This window comes from Amphibalanus amphitrite, unplaced genomic scaffold (genome assembly GCF_019059575.1).
Source record: "Amphibalanus amphitrite isolate SeventyFive unplaced genomic scaffold, NRLGWU_Aamphi_draft 001624F_arrow, whole genome shotgun sequence".
In the NCBI taxonomy this organism is placed as follows: Eukaryota; Metazoa; Arthropoda; class Thecostraca; order Balanomorpha; family Balanidae; genus Amphibalanus; species Amphibalanus amphitrite.
The window spans coordinates 113,560-136,988 of NW_024883117.1; the positions used below are offsets into that span (position 1 = coordinate 113,560).

General features: G+C 50.9%; 3 protein-coding genes across 5 annotated transcripts; 1 reads left to right on the top strand and 2 right to left on the bottom strand.

Moving 5' to 3' along the window:
* Positions 1-119: 119 nt before the first annotated feature.
* Positions 120-11,189, bottom strand: LOC122374240 (39S ribosomal protein L55, mitochondrial-like). Of its 2 annotated transcripts, none has more exons than XM_043352862.1 (3): positions 10,871-11,189; positions 1,337-1,534; positions 120-732 (listed from the first exon to the last, which is right to left on the bottom strand). In XM_043352862.1, exons 2-3 carry the CDS (start codon positions 1,532-1,534, stop codon positions 589-591), a joined length of 342 nt encoding a protein of 113 aa, XP_043208797.1. In that variant the 5' UTR covers positions 10,871-11,189; the 3' UTR covers positions 120-588. The 2 variants fall into 2 exon arrangements, with proteins under 2 accessions (XP_043208797.1, XP_043208798.1); XM_043352863.1 differs by lacking the exon at positions 10,871-11,189 and adding an exon at positions 8,242-8,355.
* Positions 3,554-18,724, bottom strand: LOC122374239 (transmembrane protein 222-like). 2 transcript variants are annotated; one of them, XM_043352860.1, is made up of 2 exons: positions 18,550-18,724; positions 3,554-5,540 (listed from the first exon to the last, which is right to left on the bottom strand). In XM_043352860.1, the coding sequence occupies exon 2, from the start codon at positions 5,503-5,505 to the stop codon at positions 4,981-4,983; it is 525 nt and encodes a 174-aa protein (XP_043208795.1). In that variant the 5' UTR covers positions 5,506-5,540; positions 18,550-18,724; the 3' UTR covers positions 3,554-4,980. The 2 variants fall into 2 exon arrangements, with proteins under 2 accessions (XP_043208795.1, XP_043208796.1); XM_043352861.1 differs by lacking the exon at positions 18,550-18,724 and adding an exon at positions 10,256-10,275 and having other exon boundaries at positions 3,781-5,540.
* A 3,166-nt stretch (positions 18,725-21,890) lies between these two features.
* On the top strand, positions 21,891-22,845 carry LOC122374242 (allergen Asp f 7 homolog; the record flags this gene model as incomplete). The annotated part of the gene is made up of 2 exons (XM_043352866.1): positions 21,891-22,131; positions 22,700-22,845. Coding segments are annotated over exons 1-2 (349 nt in total), but the record flags the coding sequence as incomplete, so codon positions are not given.
* Positions 22,846-23,429: the final 584 nt, after the last annotated feature.

Here is a 23,429-nt window from a genome sequence, read left to right on the forward strand (position 1 = left end):
CCAGGCACAGAACGGGTCTCCGATCGACTCCACTGATCCCAGCTCATCACTGATTAGTTCTTCAGAGTACTGACTTACTGACTCTTCTATGTAGAATCCTCACGATGCTAAAAAATCGGTTACAAACGAGCATGTATTGCATCATCCACAAACACTCACATCCAGTTGCAGGTCTCTTCATATTCCAGTCATGAAATAACTAAATCACTGGCTACTCAGCGCCTTACTCTTCACTCAGTTCAAACCTCTTACTCAAACCTCTCACAGACACAAACCATCGCCAGGCCATCCGTCCCACACACCTTGATGATTTTCCGCGGCTCGCGATAGCGCGCGGTGTTCCGTGAGGTTCGCATCATCCTCAGCAAACAACTGATGGCGCTGCGTTTCATTCACTGACGCCACCGGTGACTGCCACAGCATCCCTCCCTGACTACTTTTTACGCCCGGCCAGAGCCAAAGAGCGCCCGCTCGGCTCAGCTTTTCCTGAACTTCTGATACTGTCTGGCGTCGAAGGGGTGTCTGTCGGTCTCAGCGTTTCCAGAACTTCTGATACCAACACGTTGAAGGCGCGTCCGTCCACCCATCTCAGCGTTTCCAGAACTTCTGATACTTTTTGACGTCGAACGAGTCCTCGACCTCCTGTTCAATGACCACCTTCTGCTTGGGCTTCCGTCTCTGGAGTCGCACCAGTCGCTCCTCCTCAGAGAGCGTGCTGAGGTCGAGCGGCAGCTGGGGAGCGGGGCGTAGGGTCAGACAGGCCGACCGGCACCGACAGCAAAGGTTTACACTTGGTTTACACTAAATCAATGCGACAATTGATATTAGCCGTTTTCACGACGGGCTATCCGGCGAATGTACCTGATTTGACCAAATCTGCACCTAATTTCTTTTACTGCAAATATCTTCATTTTATGAATTTATTTCAGTGTTTTAATCGATGATGCTCTCTGATTTTATGACAAAGCAGGCATATAAGCAATTAATGCAAGCCTAGCTGATAGCTGCTAAGAGACACACTGAACCTGATTTGACCAAATCTGCACCTAATCTGTACCAGATGTGCACCAAATGTGTACCAGATGACCGTCGTGAAAACGGCTATTATTACCTGCCAGTAGGTAAACATTCCTATTGCATAAACTCTGGTAAAACACCACTGTGAAACGTACCCATCTTTCTTTAGACTCCGCCGGTCACACACGCGCCCTTCCTTCGCCCCATCCTTTCACCAACCTTTGATTTTGCGCTGCTCGTGATAGCGCATGGTGATGGCGATGGTTCCTTACCTTGATGATTTTCCTGGGCCCATGTTCGCCCGGTGATGGTTCCTTACCTTGATGATTTTCCTCGGCTCGTGGTAGCGCGCGGTGATGGTGGCCCCGTCGGACAGTACCACCGTCGTTGGGTAGAGCTGAGGGTGGCGCAGCCGGTGTACGCGACACACCACGGCACGGTTACAGTTGAGCAGACGCTGGCCGGTGACCAGCACTGACGCCGAGCGCAGCAGGGGCGCGCCCGCTGCGGACAGCATCTGAAACGGCCGGCCGGTGACTGAGCGGGACAGGTAGGGACGACCTGCCGCCGCGGCCGGTCACGTCTATCAAGTATCAAAGGTACGCACAAATAATTGGAGTATCCATTGCGAGACGTTGAAAGGCAGTTGCAATAAATTCGAGTAGCTGCGAACGCGTCCAAGATTACCCGGACTCGGCCGCCGCGCTTGCGGGCGCCGCCGTGGCTTTGGAGCTGTGCGGCACAGCATAGCATCCAGGCGCCGACTGCTAGCGCCATCTAAAGACTACTATGGACGTCAAACCCCTTGAGACCCCACTTTTTTGCGATAATTTTTAAATGCGTCAACATTCGTTGATAATATTCTGGCAATGTGTGTTTCAGAACCTGCCGAAACTTTTATTACTAAGGTATTTTGACGCCAAACGATTATGGAAGGTAGGTACTTCTCATTCACTCGTAATGCTAAGGTCAATTCAGGCCCGGGCAGAGGCTTGCGCTCGGCCACACTCGAGCCTCGCCACCAGCGCCATCTGCTCTAAATGCCATCTACCAGCGCCCGCTACCGCTACCAGCTACCGCCCACCATCAAGCCTGAATGGAGCGAGAGACGCGAGTGACCGGTCGCCGGGCAAGGAGCGCCGGAGGGGTAGGGCGGAGCTTAGCGCTGACGTCATTACGTGGCTCCGCCCCATGAGCGCGTAGCCTCTACCCAAACAGCAGATTCGTTCCGTGAAATTTAACATTACGAGTGAATGAGAAGTACCTTTCATAATCGTTTGGCGTCGAAATACCTTAGTAATAAAAGTTTCGGCAGGTTCTGAAACACACATTGCCAGAATATTGTCAACGAGAGTTGACGCATTTAAAAATTATCGCAAAAAAGTGGGGTCTCAAGGGGTTTGACGTCCATAGTAGATCGTTAACTCCGAGCAGCCGCCCGGTATTTGTCTCGCAACCTCGAGACCTATCTTCGCGACAGTGCAACTGGAGCCCATCCAGTTTTGTTTTCGGTGATGGTGATCATGGTGCTCAATACCGAAATCACCGTCAGACTTGTCGTGAGACACATCGAGCTAAAATTGGCAATGTTTGGTTTGTTTATGCGGTTGGCTGTGGCGGCCTCAGCTGAGACACAAGGGGGAGGGGGCAAACGCCGACATTGACGAATGGTAGTTCATTTCCTACAGCGCAATGCCATCGCCGTTATGGCGAATTCGAGTCTCAAAGTAGGGTATGCTCTTACTAAAGCCCGTTCACGATGCCTACTAGGTAGGATATTCAATGCCATTATTCAGTGTCAATTTCATGTTAATCGCTCGTACCCATTTCAGCCCAGGTCCATTGCCGTTTTTCATTCGAGGTCAATTCGGCAGTAATTCAAACAAGACGTATCTCAATTTAAAAATGGAAACGAGCATCCGTTCGGTTCACGATGACAAATGCCTTGGTAAATACGCAGGTGCAATTTATTGGATACCAGCGGTATCATGAAAGTCGGATAAATAACGCCGTTAAATCTCGAGGGAGTCAAACTGTTCAACATTCGTGGAGTGAAACTGGGCCTACCCCAATAAAGATCCCAGTCGCCAGTGTGCCTTAATCAAACGAGCTTGCCAGCCTGTAACTTCTCGTGCCGTCTCATAAAATGTAAATGAAGGTGAAATAGCTACTCGCCTGGTGGTGGCAGGGCAGTTATTTTTACTCAGGTGTGACAGTTGACAAGGACGAAGGGAACACGGTGTGTTCCATACTATGAGTCAAGATAAGGGCTGCTGCGTCGAATCGTTTGAACGCGATAAATATCATCACTTTCGCACCAACTCGAGTGGGGTGGGGTGTACCGGTCAGTGTGTGACGGATGGGTTGCTCTGACCGCTGGCTGAACATTTGTCTTGCTATGCTACCGCCTACCGGCAGTTATAAGCAAACCAAAGGCGAATCAGGCGCGCTTTTTCGAAAAAAATTGAAATGTAGAGGTCGCGTTGTATAACCTTTGGAGGTCGCGACTCGCGTGTATAATGATTTGGATGAGACATTGATTGTTGTGTTCTTTATTTTGTACATACGCTTATTTCATTGGCGATGGAGTGTACTCGAACTAACTGGACCGGCGGTAAAGATTAGATAAAGCGGTACCAACCAAATTGAACTATTTGATCTAGTCCAAGCCCGCTCCTCTTTTCCTCTTCCTACTAACATGTTATGAGCGCACCGCCACAGCCGCTCTCCTTTGAAGTCGAATCAGGCACCCGAAACAATAAATACATAACGGCTGTATTCCCCAGATCACACGCCGAATGCATAACGGCTGTATTCCCAGCTCACACCGCAAAATTGGAACAGTCCGCAGGACCGCGGGCGGCCGCAGCCCATATGAATAATGGAAACAGCAGTATGGCGGCCGACCGGCGAGCCAGATCAGGCCGGTTCGGGTGATATTCGATTCTCATCCCGCGGGTCACGACACAACAGTCGGCAGACTTCCCGGATGACGGATCGGCGCTGGGTCGCCCGAGCCACCGGCGCGGCGGCGAACACGGGGGTGAAGGTCGCAACCCGTGTCTCCCAGTCTGTCGCTCACGCTGGTTAGACTCGCGCCGGGCCGGGCCGTGTGTTAGCTGCAGTGTTGATGAACAGGTGCGGCGCCGGTCGGGCCGGGTCACGCACACGCCAGCTGGAGCCGGCGGGCGGTGCACGGTTACCAACCGGTCAATACAGGACGGCTCCTCGGCTCCTGTCCCACCCCGGCCGCCTGTGGGCCACTGGCCCGGCCCCACCGTCCCCAGAGAGACCGCAGGGCGACTCCAGCGCGCGCTACCCAGTCGCAGCCGCCCCCAACTTGGGGAGAAAGTTGTCCCATCCAAAGGTCGTGCTTTCTGTGGTCTGCTGCCGCCAGGTAGCCGGGCTCGAGGCTGGAAAGCCAGCACCAACTTCCAACTATTGACGGCGTAGTGAAGCAATAAGGGTGGAATATGGCCGGAAACTCGTTCGGAATACTCGAATCGAACCCCGCCAACATTGATAATAAAACAGCGAGGAATAACTGGTGGGAGACTAGGTAAGTAATAAAGCGAAACAAGCAACAAGCTGCACCATAACATCATAACATTGAGTCGCATTGTGAAATAATGAGGCCCTGGGCGGCTTCAAAGGCTGTGACTTTTCAGCATAACGTGCACATGAAAATGTGAATACATTACATGAGATGACGAAATACAGCACGGGCACAAACATCTGTCGAGTATCTCTCGAGTGTGTCTCATAGGCATCCACTCTTTGGGATCTGCCGTCACTTCAGTCTACGGTAGCCAATCACTGCTGCTGCCGCGTCCACTGACCAGTGTTTCACTGTCATAGCCCGATTCACTGTCAATGTCAGTTTGTTGTTCAAATATATCTCAGTGACATTGCCTCAGTTTACGCGTTGTGACACCGCGTATAATCGCACATCCTTTCCGTCCTTCAGAGGACGTGCGTCACCCAGAGGAACACAAGCACGGCTCCGGTCAGCATGAAGAACGGCACCCACGTCTTCAGGAAGCCGCAGAAGCCCGTGAAGCGGCCCTTGACCAGCATCAGCGCCGCCAGCTTCACCATATTCCACGAGATGCTGCCGTCGTAGGCCATCAGATTGAGCGCGCGCGCCGTATGTGAGTGGCAATTGTCACAGAACAGGTTGTGCATTCGGTGCGAGTAGACCTCGGAGGCCTCGGCGACGGCGCGGTCCCATCCGGACACCCCGCCGGCGGCGCGCTGCGGGTCCAGCCGCCAGTAGCGCGTCGGCTTCCCGAACGCCATGTCGTCCTCGCCGACAAAGTAGGGGCCGGCGAAGTCGCGGATGACGCCCGACGACATGGCGATGCCCATGTGGCCGATGAAGGGGAACAGCCAGGTGAGTACCGGGATGGGCGTCCAGACCACGCAGAATGGGTACCGCTGCCGGTCTCTGTCAATGTCCGACTTGGCGTCCGACTCCATACAGTTCATGGCGGCGGCGGCGGCGGCGGCGGCGTACCACGGTCCTGCCGGCGAAACGGGGCGACGTTAGGCCGGTTCAGCCGAGCTGAGGGGAGGACAGGACGCCACACCACCGCCGCCACCGCCCTAGACAGGGCTCTACAAAGCGCCCGTGAGGAAGAAAATGAGCCCGGTATATGTAGTTAACGATATTCCATGTCCAGCTGGTGAACAATTATTGGCCGTGCCGCTAGTATTCACAATACAAAGTCGCGAAGTCACTGCACATCAAATATAAGTGCACTATAAACGCAGGTGCTCAGTCGCAGAAATCCCGTCAGGAGTAGTCTGAAGCAGGGAGCAGACGCCGCTTCCCCGCCACCCGAGCCGTCACACCGATCCAATTCTCTGACGGCGGGTGTCAGGGGCCGGCCGCTCCACGCCTGACGCCTCTGTGACTGGCACCGCCGTCCGCCCGGCGGCCACCGGACGCGTGTCAGCGCGACCCCCACGCGACGGTCACCGCCCGGAAGCAGGTCAGCCCAATCAGCGGGCGACACGCGCTCATCGACCGGGCTCAGACATGATTGACCGGCAAATGGGGCGTAAAGGCCCTCACCCGGCCGGCCGGGCACATGTCGCCCCTGATGGCCGCGGCTATCGAGCCACCGAGTCTCCGATACCGGCGACCGGCCGCCGTCCGCGCCGGCAAATTGGGCCGAAATCGAAACACCGAAAACGCGAAATGAGTCCCATTTTTCGGAATGGAGCATGCATCTTCGAATCTCCTCTGAAATGGTTACCATTTGACAGTATGTTTTATGTCTGCCTCCGGTGCAATGCTATCCATTTTCATCTGAGAGCCTGAATATCTCCAGGGTATTGGTAAAAGCCCGACACTCCTAAAACATGTTTAATAAATCCATTTTCCACTCGCCATTTCCTCGCGTCCCAGCGGAGCTGGGGCTCGGCAAACACAGCGTAGTGAGGTGCTGATCCGAGCAAATGCCATTCGAGACAGCTGAACACTCGGACGGAGCCAGCGGCGTCAGTTCGGAGGCAACCATCGATACCTCCCGGTACAAAATCGACTCGGCAGAGCGGAGCCGCGGCGGCAGAGCCTCCCCAGAGGCGGTACCGAACCCACTCCGGCCGGCTGACCAGCGGCGGCGGCGGTCCATCCCTCCGCGCGGCGGCCGCTCCGTCCGGCCGCTGGCAGGTAGTCCGTCTACCGGCGCGGCCGCCTGCACCGGTGCCCGTGCGTCGGAGCATTTACGGCCGTCCAGCGCGCCCGAGACAGATCGGTCGTCCCTTCCGACAGGGCGGCCGCTCCGGCTGAGAAACGCAGCGGCCGCGCGCCACCGCTGCACCGGCCGGAGAGGCAGGTATAAGGTCGGAGGGGAAGAGGAGGGGTGAGAGACGAGCAGTGGATCTCGAGCACGAACATCCGACTGGCGAGCAACGACCGGCGCCGAGCTGAGAGGCTGGACGCCCGATAATCACGCTAAGGAATTGCCACTCCAGCCGGACCATCCTGTTCACACGTACGAGCACAGAAAAAATGTTCGTGTTCAAGAGACCTTCGGCGAAAGAGTGACACGCGTTCGCGATGCATTTTATTACATCTTTCCTTAGAGATACGAGTGCACTGAACGATGTTAGATTGATGATTCCGAAGTGTTTCCTCACAAGCAGCGCGTTGGATATTGCGATGCTGTATGCACGTTGTTAGCAGTGCGCCAGAGCGAATGCCGCGCAGATACGGTCCCAGGTGCTAGGTGCCGGCGCCGGCGTGCATTATATTTGGTTCGTTAGCACCACACGCGCATGCAGTCGGCGCCGGAGCTCCGTTAATAAAGCCCGATCGGGACCCGGAGCGGCGCGGTCGCCTGTTTTTGCAGCTGCTGGGGGGCACTCCGGCCGCCTCCACGATCCCGGATAGACGGAAAGCCGGGCGACGCTAACTTAATTAGGTCGCATCAGGCATACTGAGCAGGCGGGCGGGCGCGGCGACTGTTTTTGAGCGGCGAGCACACGCGCTAACGCACTCCACCTCGTGACGCCTTCCTTCTGACGTACGGCAATTAAAAACTGGGGCACGTACCAGCTGCTTCAGATGCGCAGCACCGACATGTAGCCAAATCTATCCCGCGAGAGCTGCGAACATATTGCAGCCCATACACCACGGCCCTGCGCCATGACGGCGGCCGCAGGTCGTCCATTCGCAACCACCCAGTGCTGCGCGTCTCTACACGTAAAACCTCCACACGGGCGCTTGTGTCTTCAATCACTCCGCTGCCGAGCGACCACGTACTAGGCAACTGGTTAGTACTTCAAATGCTCTCGGATTCACTCGTCGTCGTTTCGTCCTCCAGCTGAGCAGCATTCAGACATACCAAGTCCGCAGACGTACGAGTCTATAGTTAGGGAAATTTTCCAGCAGCATCTGACAGCAACAAGCCTTCCACCAGCGCCCAGCAAGTAATGGAGCAACTTCATAGTCGAGAGCAGCCCTTCCAGGGGCTATACTGAAGTCGTTCCGTTGCATACTGAATAGGTACTGCATGCTGAATTGGGAGTAAAAAAAGCAGTTGTATGACGCGATTACATCAGCATATCAATATAAGATGCATGACAGATCATGTGTTTTAACATCTTGCAAGATGTTGCAAGATCTTGTGGTGAATACTGAATAAGTGATCAGCAAATAGGATTGACAGCCTACAGATTGACCTGATCTACAGAGCTAGATGCTCCATTACATACATGAAAAAAGAAATAAGAATCATGCCATGTTTAAAAACTAGCCAAGGTCAATTTTGCTTCAAATAAAAGGCACTATAAATTTGATCTTTATTTGTGAAGGTGTCAATGGGAACTGGCAACTGGGTCATATTCAATCATCCTGAAACTGGAGGAAAAAACACTAGAGAACTGGAGAAAACTGGAGAAAAAAAAAACTAGGATAGCAAAGCATGGAGGGAAATAAAAGAAATGTTATGATAACTGTTGGACAATAAGGCTTAAAGGGACCCTCCCACCTTCAAAAAAGTTTATGAATTGGCATGAAAGTGATGTCGCTCGGTTCAGAAAGAGCGAAAACGAATATCTACCAAATTTCACCGAAAAATATTCACCGGTTTTCAAGATATTATACTTTTACTTTTGTTTACTTTTTTGGGATCTCCGCTGTTTCTAGCGACTTTATTTTAGAAGTGCGGCGTTTGCGGCAGATGTTGCGCGCAAATAGCATATACCACCGCGTGCTACAAAACGTTTTAGTCAAACATTTAAAAATCGTTAGATATCTGCGCTGACGTCACACATTCAGAGGGGTATTCCCAAGGGTATTCCTAAGCATTAGCCCCTCTGAATCAAAATGCTGCAATTTTGAAATTCAATATTTCCGATTTAAGGCAGTTCTTGATGTTGTGAGTGCCGAAACCGGTAATTGTGAGCCAGCAACCCCATTTTGGCTATCTCAACTCAAATCTAATGTTAAGGTGGGAGGGTCCCTTTAATCTAGCGTTACTTCTTACCATAATGGAAAAGCAAAGGGTTGAATCCTGCACTTTCAGCGATTACTAAGAATGGAGACAGCTGTGAGCAGCCATCATCTGCTCTTGTGAGCTGTAATGAGCATTGTTCAACCAATCAGCATTTAATTAGATATCAGCACCTTAGGGCCCTACAGTGAAAAATCACTTGAGTAGCCAAATTTTGAGGATAAGATGAGTGGCTTGTTTGGCATATCAAGTGCACTGTGGTCTAGCTGGTGCCTGTGCTTTTCTTGTTTTGCAAAATAATGAAGCAGTGCAAACTGCAAACCAAAAATAGCTTCCCTGTCCTTGGTACCTATCTTCATTTGATTCAAAATTAAAATTGATAAAATATCATATCATTGCTAAAGGCACTAGGAAATAAAAATGTTGCCATAGCAAGAAATGTCACTGGTATCGCTGCCTATAACTTGTTTGCAAGAATGTTCTCTCTGAGGCTAGTTTTATCAACAGCAAAAAGTTGAGGGCTTCCAGTATTTTTACTTCTGAAAGCCTTCTACAATACAAATCAATCATGTCAAGAAATGACTTTTGGTTTCAAAACATCAATTCAAGTTAGGCTGGCAGATATCTTAATGTAAGCATGTTTTTGCATGACCCCTGAAATTTTGGGGTGACAAGCTAAAAAGTAACTGAAGTCAGTGATCTCTTGTTTAAAATATAGGCCTCTGGCTTGTGATGTTTCATTGTCATATACTGAATTGGCAGTGGCATGGCAAGAAGCAACAGTTTACATAAAATTGTCTAAACCTGAGCACGAGTCCAGCGCCAGTCAATCCAGTCAGTCCAGAAAACACTTCTTTAATATAAGTAGTCAAGTATAATAGGTGCCTTTTTGGATGCTAGTCAAGCAGCAGCTGCTTGATCCAACTCTACAAACTGTTTGATGCAGAATTGAAAGATATCTGATCAAATGAGGCAAATTTCATCATTCATGCTTCACATCAGTATAGTTTTAATTTTTTCAAGGCTGTTATAACAAACAAAAAACTACAGACATCCACAACTTTGTTCATCACAAATTTAGGAACCAAGTAGAATGAAGTGTTCCATTTGTCAATTTCGGGTTGTAAATCACATTTACATTCCAAAAACATTTTCATTCCAAAATCAGAAAAAAATTGCATTATTTTATCTTTAAATAAGCTTATGCATTCATAGGCGCAAAATGACCTTTGCAGTCGACGCGCCCTAAAGCCCCAATAAACAAACAAACAAACAAAGCTTATGCATTCAAAGAACCAGGCTAAGGGCCTGTTCCAGCGCCTCCAGTAGAAATTCTTGACTGGAGGGCCTTGCTGGAGGCTCTACCAGAGGTTTCACTGGAGGCGCTGGAATGCAATCTGGAGATTTCTGGAGATTGGCATCACAGATACCGGGAGTTCCTAAATAAACAGTCGAATTATTTTTGCTTCTAGTGGCGTCAACTAACAAAATCACAACAATCAAATTGCACGTGATGATAGCACGTGCAATGCCATTTTATTTCATACCAAAATCAATCACTTTCTATCATGCAGCCGTATAGTACAGACATAAAAACAAAAATAGTACATTTCTATTTTGAGACAAAGTCAATCGTTGCAACACAACGTAAGCTACGCCGACACTTAAAAAGGACCCAAGTGCCATCAAGAACCGTCATTTTAAGTATAGTTGAGAAGTTTTTGGCAAGAGGTAGTGTGGAGAACGTAAAAAAGGGTAAATGTGGCCGAAAAAGATCCAAGAGGACGCCTTTAAACGCCCAAAAGGCACGAGAAGCCCTCCAGAGGAGCCCACAAAAGTCGCTCAGACGGCTGGGCCAGGAACTGGGCTGTAGCAAAACCACCGCTCACCGTTTGGCCAGAAACGACGTTCAGCTGTTCCCGTATAAGGTCTCCGTTCACCAAGCACTGTCGAAAGTCGACAAACAGTCACGGCTTCTTTACAGCGGCTGGTTTTTGAGAAATTGCGAGCAGGACAATGAGTTCCTTCACCGAATCTGGTTCAGCGACGAAACCCATTTTCATATGGATGGCCGCGTGAACTCCCAGAATTTTCGATTCAGAGGCCAGTTTTACCAACAGAAAAATAGCAGCCCGGCGCAATTTTTCTGTCAAAAACCAGCCGACGAGTTTCACCAACCAGGCGAAAAAATATCCGCCGGCGTGAAAAAATATCAGCCAGAAAAATAGCCAATGAGTTTCACCAACGGCAAATGCGGCATTAATGGAGTGTTATTTTGCGCCATTATTTGTAGAAAAACAGCCCAAAAAATAGACGGGCGACCCCAGGCCCATGTCGTCCCCTATCTCTCTGCGTGTCCACTAACACGAATGACGTCACGCATGTGGGCGGAGCTATGGGCGGAGCCTAACGCACGCGGCAGTCCAAGCCGCCATATTTGAATTTATATTTTAATAGAATCTTGCCGATATTTTGGGTGAAGTCAATTTATATGGATAGCTTGGTGACAGTTTAGCTATACGAATAATAATTTATTATGGATGTGCGTATGTTCAGCTTGGAATTGCAATTAAAGTTCCACACCGCATAGATTCGAACTCGGGACCTTTGGAATACTGCGCGGGCACGCTAACCACTACACTACCGCGACCGCGCGGCGGCCGGCGGCAGGGAGGCTGCGGAGACATGGGGGGACATTTTACGCTTTTATGAAAAAAGCAAAAGATTTAGCGAAAAACACGTAATAGATAACTTGCAGAAAATTGTCTGCTCTTTCAGATAAGATACTTAAGTTTGATATATCTTGTGCAGACTTCATTCTACAGTGCTTCGAAAATCGCTCATTTACATGAGGATTGAACGGGGCTTCGAGACTTGACTCCAAATGACGTCACGAGCTGACGTCACGAAAAGGTAGAATCGCCGGACGACCCTACCTGGTATATAGGGCCTTGGGCGACCCCGTCTATTTTTTTGATGTCGTGTTGGAACAATTGGCCTCATTTGTTACTAATTATCGTGATTTGCGCTTCCCAGTTGATATAATAATTTAGTATCATTCATGGCCAATTTGTAAAGCATCTGGGCTTCAAGATTAGAAGAGGAATACTGATGATATTGCGTAAAGAAAGAGCCTTTGTCACCAGGCAGGACCAAAAGGAACCAACAAGACTGGTGTTTGGTGTTGTGGTGTTAGTTTTTTTCGTTTTATATTATCTTTTTGCTACAAGCACCCAACAGAAAGATGATAGCGCATTAACTAGTGGTCAGCTTACAAGCTCATTGCTCGCACGGAAGTGGAAAATAATGATGGAAGGTCATTTTTGAAAATTGAAGGTGCTTGAAGAAATGCTGGAAGGAGAGGCAGAGAGGGCAGGCTCATTGGACTCAAGATTTTAAATAAATATGTCACTGTTTTCACATATTCAGCTACATTTGACATTGACATTGCAAGGCACCAGCTACTGATACTACTACTTTTGGGTGGAACTTACTTGAGCTGTGCGGAATAGGGAAGGTGCATTGACATTGCTAAGACCAAAATGGCAAGATTTTCAAGATAAATGACAATAAATTAAAAAAAAGAAATTGAATAGCATGAAAGAAATGTATAAAGGCTTGTTTTTGAAGCAAAACGTGCAAAGTTTGCGTGGGTGCGAACCCGAACAAACTTGCTGAATGCTGTCATAAGATTGTGCCACTGAACTCAGCAAGTCATGCTGCCAATATTGAAGGAAAAGAAAATAATAGTAATGTAAAATGTAAATGAATCCATAACTGTTGTGTGTCAGTGTGCACTTTGCTGATATTGAATGCATGTGTATCTTGCATGCATGAGTCATGCAGGGTGTTAAAACTGGCTGTAAGTATTGTGAGTTAGTTTTGCTAAATTGTTGAGGCACCAGGCAGATTGCGGCCGAAATGTTATTTGCTCACCTCAGCGCTGAAATTTCTGCACACAGAGTTTTCAGATCATGCGCTGAAATGTTCATGCAGCCCGTCCGTTACCATTACACTGGTCATGTTGACAGTGACAAGGATTTTTTCCCAGTCTCATGTTGAAATACAATAATAATTCACTTAGCTTGATTTTAGCTTATGTTTTTCATGCCAGTTCCTAGAATAAAGCAGCCAATATTTTCTGTCATGTGAGAAATAAAATGACAATATGCACAATTGCGGGCTGTGGCATGTTGTGAAGTTTTCCCTTGTTTATTGCTGAGGTTTTTCCAGTCTCTGCTGCAAAAACGGTGGTGAATCCACCGTCGTCCGACGGTTTCGATGACGCCAATCATCGGCGAGTGTTGCTGTGATGGCCGACCTGACTGAGCGCACAGCGGCAGCCGCCGTCGCCAATAACGACAGTGAGGACACCTCCGAGTCGGATGGAGACGCCGCCGCGGACGACTTCACCGTGCTGGACGAGGTGGAGCGCTCGAGCCGACAGGCCGTGCACCGCGTGCGCTGCCCGACTGGCTGGCGCACCCGCAGCCGATTGGCGACCGGCGGCCGGCGCCGGCCAATCTGCCGGCGCTCTGCCCCGAGCTGCGCGCCCGGCTGGCCGCCGAGGGCATCGAACAGGTGTTCCTGGTGCAGGTGACGGTGCTGCCCGAGCTGCTGGCGGCCGCAGAGTCGCCGCTGCCACCGGCCGACCTCTGCGTCTCGGCGCCGGCCGGCCGCGGTTAGACGCTGGCGTTCGTGCTGCCGCTGGTGCAGGCGCGGCGCCGCGGTGCGCCGGCCGCCGGGTGCGTGCGCTAGCTGTGCTACCCACACAGGCGCTGCCCGCTCAGGTGCCCGCCGTGTTCCGCCAGTACGACGCCGACACGCCGCTCTGCGTCCGGCTGCTGGGTGGAGACACAGTGGCACGAGGGGGGCACCAACTGGTGGCGGTGGGGCCGCGCGGCCCGGTCTCCCTGGCTGATCGTGGTGAGCACTCCCGGCTGGCTGATGGATCACATAACCAGCGCCGAGGGCTTCTCGCTAGCGCACCTGCGCTACCTGGTGATCGACGAAGCCGACCGGGTGATCGAGATGGCCGAGACGGGCTGACTGAAAGCGGTGGAGCGGGTGGCGGCGGCCACGGCCCGCCGCCCTGCATCGCCGGCCGGCTGACGGCCGCCGCCGTCTGCGCGCCTCACCTGCCGCTGCAGAAGCTGCCGTTCTTGGCCACCCTGTCACAGAACCCGGAGGCCGGAGAAGCTGGAGCGAATGTCGCTGTTCCAGCCGCGACTGCTGGTGGCCGGCACGCAGTGTCCCAAAATCTGCCAGTTTGGGTGGGAAGGGGCATCCAAATCAAAATAATTTTCCGCTCCCACATCCAATTTTCCACAACAATTTTCACTCCCTATTCTACCAAAAGAGCATCTGCGCGTAACTTTTACCTACTCCATATTCGATTCAATAATCTTATAGGTAGGTAAAGCAGCTCCCACATCCTCCAAAATTCACAAATAAACTAATGATCTCTGTTTTCCCTCTTTCTCTGCCTTTCTGACTGACATTGTGACGAATATTCCCCTCTGACACCCAAGCCAAAATATAATTTTGGGACACTGCCGGCACGGCGGCCGCCGCCGTCGCACTGTCCGGTCAGTTCGTCGGCAGGTTCACCACGCCGGCCGAGCTGAGCGAGTCGTTCAACGTGGTGGCGCCGCAGCCGCTGAAGCCGCTGCTGATGCACAATTTGCTCCGACAGCCCGACTGGCGGCGCTCGCTCGTGTTGGTCAACTGGAACGAGGCGGCGCACCAGCTGGAGCTACCGCTGTCGGTGCTGGGCGCGCGCGAGGCCGAGTTCCCTGGGGCAGTGCCGGCGGGCCAGCGGCGGCGCGCGCTAGCTGAGATGGCCGCGCTGGTGTGCTCGAGGCTATGGCGCGCGTTATTGACGTGGACGCCGTGGACGCGGTCGCGTCGTACGACATCTCGGCGCTGTTGAAGGCACACTGCGTGCGTCGGACGGCGCGCGTCAGCCGGGCCGGCCAGGCGGTCACGCTAATGTTTGAGCGGCAGCGCAGCCATTTCCAGCGGCTGATGGCGCAGGCGGGCAAGGCGGACGGCCGGGTGCGGGAGACGCCGGTGCCGCTGTACGAGCTGCGCCAGTACGAGGCGACCTACGTCAGTGGATTTCCACACTAGCTTCTAGTTGATCGCTTTTTTCACCTTTTTATGCTCATCGCTCATGATTTATTTACATTTTAGAAATATTACAATGAATAGGTTGTCATCAGCCTAGAAAAGTTTAAGTAAGTAAGGCGTTTTTAGTTGCATAATGTATATTTGTTCATGAACACGGTTTTAACGTGTCATAAGTCATAACTCCCAAATACTTCGATATTAGACCCGAGTTTTGCAAACCAGTCGAAAGGCTTAGAGCGATCATTAGGTTGGGGCGTAGCCGGACGGCTCGACTGGGCGTGGAAGCCGGCGAAAAGGTGGTCACCACGCGATCATCATGTAAAGCGGTCTCCGTCGGACGATTGTGTCCGTGCGCAACGAATGATCTCGGCACACGTGGATGAGTTCGGCAGGACTCTCCACTGAGCGGTACTGGGCGCAGTCGAACGACGGTCGACGAAGCTAGCGCAGGTATTGCTACGAGCCGGACCAGTGTAGCGGGGCCGGAGCTTATATTGTTTGCTGTGTGGACTGTGGCGTTCCTTCGTCTTGACCGGGCCCGGCAAACGGGGCCTGCATATCAGCTGAAACCACCTAGCCGGGCAGCATGACCTCCACCTCGCCGAAGTGGGGCGAACGACCGCCCTCAGCCCTGCAATGACCGCGGTGCAGTTAATCTGGGTAGGTATCTTCCTGAGATAAGACACTCGCCTTGGCACAAGGCTTTATATAGGCCTTGGCGAATCCTTAGCCCTCGGTCCTAGAAGTAGGTGTAATGCAGTGCGCGCGAAGCCGCCTCGCAGCACCGCAGTTCACTCGCTCGGCAGCGGAACTGTCCGTCCAGCTTCAGGTGGCGCCTCTGGGAACAATATTTGCCGCTTCTTCCCCACTCTTTTCACATCTAGGAAAGAGGTGCGACTCCCGGATCCGTCGGGAGCGGGTCCCATCTATCATAGTCCCCACCTCATAAAAGGTGGGAGTGGGGGTCCATACATTGCGTGCACGTTCGACACGATGATTTTCTACAAGGTGCGACTAAAAGCAGACAAAAAGGTAAATTGCAACTTGAAAGTATTGTAAAAATGAAATATAATAGGCTGACAGGAAAAAAGATCCTTCCTATCGTCACCTTCATAAATGACGTAGGTTTACAATTTGGTGGTCTTGTATTGGCAAGTTATTATGATCTATTTTGCGGTTACAACTATTAAAAATATATATAATGTTTTCCAATAATAATATTGCAAAGCATTTGTGCTATTTGCATTAAAAAACGCGCTTAAATTTAATTAAAACATGTTTTAAATCATTTATCAATCTCCTTGACCATTATCGATATAAAAATATCAGCTGACTGCCGGCGACAAATATTTCCGGCCGAAGTCGGCTGGAATTTTTTTGTTGGTGAAACTCGTGGCTGTGTGGCGGCTATTTTTTCGGCTGGATATTTTATTTCGGCGGCCGGCTGGTATTTTTTGGTAAAACTGGCCTCTGGTCGACGGAGCCACCCGATTTGGTCGCGGAAGCCCCTCTGCACAGTGTGAAGTGCACAGCCTGGTGTGCAATGAGCAGCAGTGGCATAATCGGACCTTTCTGGTTTGAGAACGACGCTGGGGAGTCTGTCACCGTCAACGCTCAGCGCTACCGGCAAGTCCTAGCCAAGTTCTGGACTGCGCTGAACAGGCGGCTGGGTGGAGACAGGCAGCTGATGGACCAACAATGGTTCCAACAAGACGGAGCCTCGGCGCACACGGCCGTTGCGACTCGAGAATGGCTGCGGAACCGATTCGGTTCGCGGGTTATCTCCCGCAGAGAGGTGCGGACCTGGCCCCCGCACTCTCCGGATCTGACCCCACTTGACTTCTTTCTCTGGGGTCACCTGAAGTCACAGGTCTACAAAAGCAACCCCAGAACCACAGATGACCTCAAGAGGGCCGTGTCGTCCGCGGTGCGCCGAGTGCGGCCGGAGATCTGCCGGGCTGCGGTGGAGTCCGCTCGGCGACGCGCAGAGCTGTGTGTGGAGCGAGAGGGGGCTCATCTGGAACACGTCCTCTGTGGCCGCAAATGAAGCGACAGCAAAAAGAAGATGGTATCACGTGAAATGGCATCGACTATTGTGTATGTTAGAAAGTGATTCGTTTTTGTCATGCCTTCCATGCTGATAATATACAGCTTTTACATACGACTGTTTATTTAGGAACTCCCGGTACCAAAAGTATGACGACTGTTCTCTCTTTAAACGCAAAATTTGTTTTCAATTTTATTAAGAAAGATTAACAAAATTATAGCAATGTAATTTTCTTCACATTCAAGTTGTAAAATAATCAGTCAAAAGTCCTTTGTTTACATTCGTGATTGTCACATGTGCGCCATAATTGTAGACCAGAGCCTCCAGAGAAATTTGGACCTCCCAACTCTCTGGAGGCTACTGGAGGTTTCTGGAGCTTTGGCGAGAGCTTTCTGGAGCTTTCTGGAGGCGCTGGAACGCTCTCTGGAGGATTCTAGAGCTTTCTGGAGCTTTCTGGAGGTTTCTGGAGGCGCTGGAACAGGCCCTAAATATGACTACAGTTACTGCATCCACAATCCACGTCCTTTTCTTCCACATGCCGTCAATATCTTGGCATGAAATCCTGCATTATCAATTAGCATCAAAATAACATCAATGTTTTTCAAAAATATTCTAGGCATTTATCTCCTCTTTCCATCCTAGGACTTCCCGACATTGTTTCTTGATCAACACACCTAACAAAATCCAAATTTAGAACACTGATAAGAAGGCATAGCACGACACGATCTTTTTAAGAGATCTTTTCAGAAACTGGATCATGAAACTCTACCAATTCTCTTCAAAACCTTTGTGTGACCACATCTTGAATATGGTAGGTAATGCAGTATGGGGACCTTTTAATCGTGCGGACCAAATCCTCGTCGAGCGTGTACAGAGGCGCGCTACAAAGCTTGTCCGAAACATCAGACACAGACCATACACAGAGAGACTTCAGCTCCTGAACCTGCCATCATTGTATTATCATCGTAGAAGAGGCGATATGATCCTGGCGTACCAGATCTTCCATGCTGGCATCGACATTCACCCAGAAATCTTCTTTGACCAAGCAACCGGAAGTATCACCAGAGGGCACCAATGGAAGTTGAAGAAGCTGCGTGCTGAATCCAGGATCAGGAGAAACGCATTTGCTTCAAGGATTGTAAATGACTGGAATTCCCTTCCAACCTATGTGGTCAACTCACCCTCACTCAACACATTTAAATCCAACCTAGACTGTCACTGGGCGGACCTTGCCTTCGCCATCCCCGAACAGGACCGATAGCCTGGCATCCTTACCATGAGCTTGGTCAGAACGAGACCCACAGGCCTAGTTGGCCTGACAAAATCTCGAGAAGCTGTAAGCTAAGCTAAGCTAAGACACAAAACACAGCGCCTTTCCCGCTTACTTACCTCGAGACAAGTTGACACTATGATGAATTTTTCGGTGCGTCAAAATTGATAAGATTCAACACAATTTACAGTAATTCCGCGAAAAACAACTCAATATATATAAACTGTCGCCTGACTGAAACCAAGGACTGAAACGCAATCAATATCTTTTGCCGCAGTATCGTCGGTAGCGTATGGTTTGCCGCATAATATTGTGCCAAATGATCATGCAGCTTTTGAAGGAATACCTTCACCGTTTTTTGCGACTCAGGTGTTTTCCCCGCCGCTTTCGTAGGCACCCCTAACGATGTGGGGGGGGGGGGGGTAGTAAGGATCAAGATTACTTTACTACTCGTAAGGATAAGGGGTACCTAAGGACTAAGGATCTTACGATAAATGAAGAAACCAAGTTATCAAGATACATATAAGAAGTAGGCAGAACCCTCTTGGTTTTCACGATGAGTCATGCAAAAAGCGACCGATCGCGACAAAACTTTCATTTCCAGTAGGGTATAAGGTGCCTAATTAGCGACCCTTTCCGATTTGCGACCTACCTCCCTACAGAAAAACTGGCAGGAGAAAACGGGGTGAAAACATCGTCAAAAGGTCAGCCATACTTTGGTTATCAAATTAAATTATTTTCCGGTCGTCGATGTTTCTGGTGGAACGTTTCAGGTGAGTTTAAATGAAAATGACGAGTTTCTTATCCAAAACGTGTGTGTTTGGGCCCTCTCTGAATTCTGATGAAAAGCGATGCACATTAGGATGATGCACCTTTTTATTCTGAATCGACATTCCTTTTTTAATTGATTGCCGTTTTCCCATAGTGAATCGCTCAACTGTGCACAGCATGGCGGTTAAAAATGTGTCGCAACTCATATTTCCTATTTGCGCCTGACATGGTCGCAAATAGCTCAAGAAGGGAAAGAAAGGGGAAAAGAGAGAAATGAAAATGAGGTGTTGCTGAAGCTTGCAATGTGTGGCAGGGGATGCCAAATGTCGTCACCGACTGCAGGGGTGCCGAATTCAGGGTGGACCTCGAATATCATACAAGATAGCCCGCAAAATTTGGGTTTCCGCCTTCTTTTCGCCTTCGGTGCATCACGTGATCAGTTTTTACTCACGTAAATGTGTTGGATAAACGTTCCTGTTCAAGTGATTGAGTGCTTTGCGTATAGGTTTTCTTTTTTAGATCATATTTCATCTTTTCCGGTGTCGCATTTTTTTGCCATTTTTAATATGGGGAAACCCATAGACTTATTAGCGACCCTCCCCGATCGCTAATCGGGAAGAGTTCCCTATTAGCGTTTTTTTGCAGTGGTTTGCCAAAATGCTCACTACAAATAAGTTAGTGAATATTGGGGCAGAAAATGACTAAAGGTATTTTAATAGAAAAATGAACGATCTCTCCGAAAATCAAGCCAGTAACACATGGCACCCACAGAGCGTGAGCAATGACGGTTCAAATTAAGGGGGTCGCTAATTAGGCACCTTACCCTAGGTTACAGTCCACAGCAGAAGTAATGTGTGGTTTCAGTCATGGGTATGTTCTGCTTCTGAAGCCTAGGAACGATCAGCCAGACTGCAACGAGACTTTAATGTAGCTTACATGTATCTTCACCCTTGCAACTACAGCTTTATCTATTGACGTCTTACTTTTCAATCAGTCCGCATTTAAAAATCGTCGGTCAAAGCCATCCGTTGAGATTGGTAAAACCACACATTACTTTAGCGGTGGGCTGTACATACCTACCAAGGAGTTAATTATTCAACACCTACCCTGAAAAGTTCACGAAATTTAGGCTAGCCAATCGCGATTCGGTGTACCTACCTATACCTATGGAGGTACAGGTCTCGCGGGTTTTAGCGGTAGGGTTTGCACCTATAGGAAATTTAGTGTACCTAGGTACTTCAGGCTATATCTTCGTCGTCTTAAGCTTTTAAGTGGTGAAGATGCGATCGACTTGTTGGGTAACAAGCCGGCCATGATCGTGTAAAATGGCTTCATCGTAGATCGATTAGTTTCGGAGATATAACCGGAAATGTAAAAGTGCAAAACCTACCGCTTAATCTCGCGAGACCTGTCCATGCTTGTAGGTATACGTCATCGTACATTATCCGTGTGTTGCTAGTTTTTTGTGGTTGCAAATGTTCCACCATGTCTGAAATGATGTTTATATCATGCATTATGAAGTTGAATAAAATGCCAGCACTGAATCAATTCCTATCATTACAGATAGGTATAATATTTTGCATGAAACAGACATTCCCAAAGCTCTTCAATGCGAAAAAGATTAATTGCAATTTGCAAAGCAACAAAGTCTAAGAAATCAGCCAAAGTTGGTGGGGCAAAACGCTTATTGGTGGGGTAAAATACCAAGTTGGTGGGGCAGCCGCCCCACCAACTGTAGGTAAGTCCTACCTATAGGAAGCTCCGCCCCTGACTACTGCGTAACTAGTACTGTAACTAGTAACTACTGCGTCGATCGTCGTGAAACTTTCAGTGCCCTCTCATACATCGCTTATGCAGCTTGTGTAAAAAAAAAATCGTTCCAGAGCATATGAAAGGTTGGCCAGAAAGGACGTCAGAGTGATGTCAAGTTCATCCACTTTTGACCCAAAAAAAGGTTTTACGGGAAGAGCTATCATGTCATGCAGCTACACATGCCCGCTCGCAATGTAAGTACGTAGGGTTTTATGTATATTTGTAATGGTTTCACTTCACCCGATGCATGGACGTCTGCAGCATACCTACCTAATTGACCCGTCTCGTCCGCCCTGTGTTGGTGTCATAGCAGAGACGGCTAATAACCCCTGCCCAGCTGAGTTAGCCCAGTCATTAAGTTGGCAGTTTATTTCTGATGCGGTCCGGAGCCGCCGCGCGGTCGGCTCGTAGACCTCTGTTTACAGAATCTCGGTTAGTCTGATTATCACTAGCGTGAATTATACACACTGGGCTGTGTCGGATGGCTCCGTGGCCAGCCCACCTCAGCTGGGAGAGAGGGAGAGAGGAAGGAGAAAGGAGGGAATATGAGAGAGGAAAACGGTAGCGGATTGAATGCATCTCGCGGAGAATGAAAATAAGGAGATGGGGCAGGGTGTCGGGATTGTGCAATAGAGGAAAGGCAAGGGATTGCAGTTGGCTGGGGACATACACTGGAGCTGGCCTCAATTTACCCTCAGCCTCCCACCCCACCCCTCTCCACCGCGCCCGTCCCGCGCGCCTGGCGAGCGCGGCCGTCGGCGGCGGCGCTCCTGTTGTTGCGTCGCCAGCGACGCCGCGGCCGTTGCGCCGACGACGCGTCGGCGTCGGCGGCGGCGGCGGTCAGGTGGCGCGCGGCGGCCAGTGGCAGGTGGGCCGTCGGCTCGGTGGTGTCGCCATGGCCTGTCGGCCACGGCCATGTACGTGATCTTCCCAGTGGAGGTCCTACTTGACGTGCCCGCCCAACCACCGTCGGCGCCCGCCGCGCTCCGCTCGCAATCCGTGCCGCCCGTGCCGCTCGCGCAGTCCGAGCAGTGTGAGCCACCCGTGCAGTCCGTGACGACTGACCAGTCCGTGCCGCCGGAGCGAGTGTCATCAGAGAGAGCTCCTGCCACTGCTAGGTGAGTTTGAAAATAAAATACATTTTAATTATCATCACTTGGAACTGTGATTACAGCATTCCACTATTCTGTATCATTGGTGTAGAAGGTCTCTAAGCAATTAGTTCGGCTCCTCAGCACCTGTGGTTCAGGCGGTGTAACGTTACTGCACTCCCCCTGGCGGCCTGTGGCGGCTAGTTTTATCACCATCCCACGGCCAGGACCCTGAGGTTCGGGTCACCGCTGGCAGCGTTCCGACGACTGCTCGCTGCCAACTAGCGACTACTATTGTGGAACGTATTCATCAGCGGCGCTGAGACACCCACTCCCCAGGGTGCCTCGGCAGTGACCTGGGCTCCTAAGATCTACATGCCCCGTCACCCAGGGGTCAGTACCGACCGTTTGGCCTTGACCCCGCGCGCTCACCGGACCGGAGGTCCGCGGGGCACCTGTGACCGCTCGCAGTAACCTGCCGTGTCGTCATTCGCAGTGACCTGCTGTGCGGACGCCGGCGGTGACCCGTTGTGTGACCGCTCGCAGTAACCTGCTGTGTGGCTATGCCAATGACCAGCTGTGTGATCATTCCCAGTGACCCGCCGCCACCGCCGCCTCCACCTCGCACTCGGGAGCCAGCAGCCATGGCTGGAGAGAGCGGGGCACTGAGGGACATCTCACCAGCGGCCGCCGACCTGCTCAGAACCTACAGCGGTGTTAGCTTCAAACTGGTGAAGGCAGGTCAGTCAGCAGACGGTCCCTTCTATTCCACCGCCTCCTCGAGACCTCTAACTCCCTCACTCTCTCTTTCACTCTCTGCTTCTGTCTCTTTTTCTCTTTTCTCTCTCTCTCTCTCTCCCTCTCTCTCTCTCTCTCTCTCTCTCTCTCTCTCTCTCTCTCTCTCCTCTCTCTCCTCTCTCTCTCTCTCTCTCTCTCTCTTTCCGTTTCTGTCTCCTTCGCTCTTCTCCGAGTGCCCGCTGCCAGCGTTTGTCATTGAAGCGTTAGGTGGCGAGGCGATATTTCTGTCTGTCACCACCGGGTGTCGGTGACCGGTCAGTGTGACCGCACCCTGGCACCAGGCGTGGAAATTTGACCGGTCTCCGTCCGCCGGGGCGGCGAGGCGAGCTGTGAGGTAGGGACGCCGCCGGGGCGGTGTCGCGCCGAGTCGGTAGGGCGGTGGGCGTGGGCAGTGTGGCTGGGACCGGCCCAGGCCGGAGCCGGGAGACGACAGCCAGAGCTGGTCTGTCCTTGTGGGCCGGCGGGTTCTCTATTAATAACGTCGGTGGCCCGGCCGCCGCCGCGGCCGCCATGGCCACCCGCCGCTT